Source organism: Plectropomus leopardus, unplaced genomic scaffold, assembly GCF_008729295.1.
Source record: "Plectropomus leopardus isolate mb unplaced genomic scaffold, YSFRI_Pleo_2.0 unplaced_scaffold26111, whole genome shotgun sequence".
In the NCBI taxonomy this organism is placed as follows: domain Eukaryota; kingdom Metazoa; phylum Chordata; class Actinopteri; order Perciformes; family Serranidae; genus Plectropomus; species Plectropomus leopardus.
The window spans coordinates 1-2,091 of record NW_024628393.1 but is presented as its reverse complement, the minus strand read 5'-3'; the positions used below and the strand labels follow the sequence as shown (position 1 = coordinate 2,091).

The 2,091-nt window shown below is 46.2% G+C and overlaps 1 protein-coding gene across 1 annotated transcript; it reads left to right on the top strand.

Moving 5' to 3' along the window:
- Positions 1-150: 150 nt before the first annotated feature.
- On the top strand, positions 151-1,743 carry LOC121966854 (laminin subunit gamma-1-like; the record flags this gene model as incomplete). The annotated part of the gene is made up of 4 exons (XM_042516927.1): positions 151-265; positions 980-1,179; positions 1,261-1,419; positions 1,494-1,743. Coding segments are annotated over 4 exons (687 nt in total), but the record flags the coding sequence as incomplete, so codon positions are not given.
- Positions 1,744-2,091: the final 348 nt, after the last annotated feature.

Here is a 2,091-nt window from a genome sequence, read left to right as displayed (position 1 = left end):
AAAATCACCAAAATGTTTTCATGAAATATGACAGATTTTTTTTAAAGTATCCTCACATCAGTGACAGCAGAGATGTTGTGTTAAGATGTGTTTTGTTGTTGTTGACGTCTGCCTTCCTGTTTCCTGTTTCCTGTTTCCTGTCTCTGACAGACCGCAGATCAGCTGTTGGCCCGAGCGGACGCCGCCAAAGCTCTGGCCGAGGAGGCGGCCAAGAAAGGACAGTCCACCTTCAGAGAGGCCGAGACCATCCTGGACAACCTCAGAGGTCTGTCTCTCTGTCTGTCTCTCTGTCCCACCATCTGTCTGTCTGTCTCTGTCTGTCTGTCCATCTGTCTGTCTCTGTCTCCGTCCCTCTGTCCCTGTTTGTCTGTCTGTCTCTGTCCATCCGTCATTCTGTCTATGTCTGTCTTTCTGTCCATTTGTCTCTCTCTGTCTGTCTGTCCGTTTTTATGTCTGTCGCTGTTGGTCTGTTTGTCTCTGTCTTTGTCATCCGTCCGTCCGTCCGTCCGTCCGTCCGTCTGTCCCTGTTTGTCTGTCCCTGTTTGTCTGTCTCTGTCTTTAATTCTGTGCACAACACATCTAAGTTTGTGGATCAGAAGAATCAAAACTATTCACCTTAAAATCCTTTTAATGTCCCCATTAATATTAATTATGTAATTAGAATATTTTATTGATATTTTAAGGGATAATTCATGAATTTGAATATAGAGTTTTTAGATGTAATTTTAAAATTGAATGTTGAAATTCACTACAAATTTGTCATGAACAGTTAAAAATCAACAGAAATGATTTTAAGGGGTTTAGTTTTTCGAATGAGTGGATAAGTTAAGAGGTTTCTTAGTTAAACACCATGTTATAAGTTAAGGTGTTTGTGTGTTTTCAGGGGATATTTAAGGATTAATTAAGGAGATTTTTTGTGTTAATGGTGACTCTGATTTTGTGGTGTCATCGGTTTTTTTTCGTACGTAACTTCCTGCAGACTTTGACAAGAGGGTCAACGATAACAAGACCGCCGCCGAGGACGCTCTGAAGAAGATCCCCGCCATCAACGCCACCATCATGGCCGCCAACCATAAGACCAAGCAGGCGGAGGCGGCGCTCGGTAACGCGGCGGCTGATGCCCGAGAGGCCAAGACCAAGGCGGAGGAGGCGGAGAAGATCGCCGGCAACGTGCAGAAGGTACAACGGGAAGCGACCCGCTGCCTGCGGGGTTAAAATCTGTCGAATAGGTGTGTGAACGCCTCCTGTGTGTCCCCTCAGGGCTCAGCCAAGACCAAGGAGGACGCAGAGAAGGCGCTCCAGGACACCACCAAGCTGGACAACGAGGTGAGCGACATGATGGAGCAGCTGGACGCCGCCGAGCTGGAGCTGGCCAGGAAGAAGGCGGAGGCCGACCAGGACATGATGATGGCTGGAATGGTACGATCCACTTCACTCCACGGACATCTGCCGAGTCCGTTTCTGTGTGGTCAACACTGTTTACTCTCCCACAGGCGTCAGACAACGCCAAGGAGGCTGAGGACAACGCCCGCAAGGCCAAGAGCGCCGTGAAGCTGGTCCTGAACAACATCACCGCCCTGCTGGATCAGCTGGGTAAGAACAGACGCGCTCAGCTCCGAAAGTCTCAGCCAGAGTTTGTACCACATGACGCAGATTTTACAGACAAATACCAGAGTCCAACCTACGGTCAGTGTGCAGCCGCGTGAACGCTGACAGTCTTCATAACGAGGAAATTTGACTCGTCTACAGGACGAAGAAAATACAACAAACAGAGAGTCTCATCTGCCGGAGAGCGTCTGCTTTTATTTTACACTTCAGAGTAGTGACGCTGCGGCGTTTGACCCAAAAACACCTCTGATTTCAGCCCAATAAGAGTCGTTCCAACTGATAATAAAAATGGTAAATAGATAAATATATATATATGTATATATTAGGGCTGTCACTCGATTGAAATATTTAGTCGTAAATTAACCACACATTTTGTATCTGTTCTAAATGTACCTTAAAGGGTTATTTTAAGGTACATTTAGAGTTTTTTGTACTCTTCTTAATATGGGAGTGGACAAATATGCTCGCTTTATGCAATTTTAC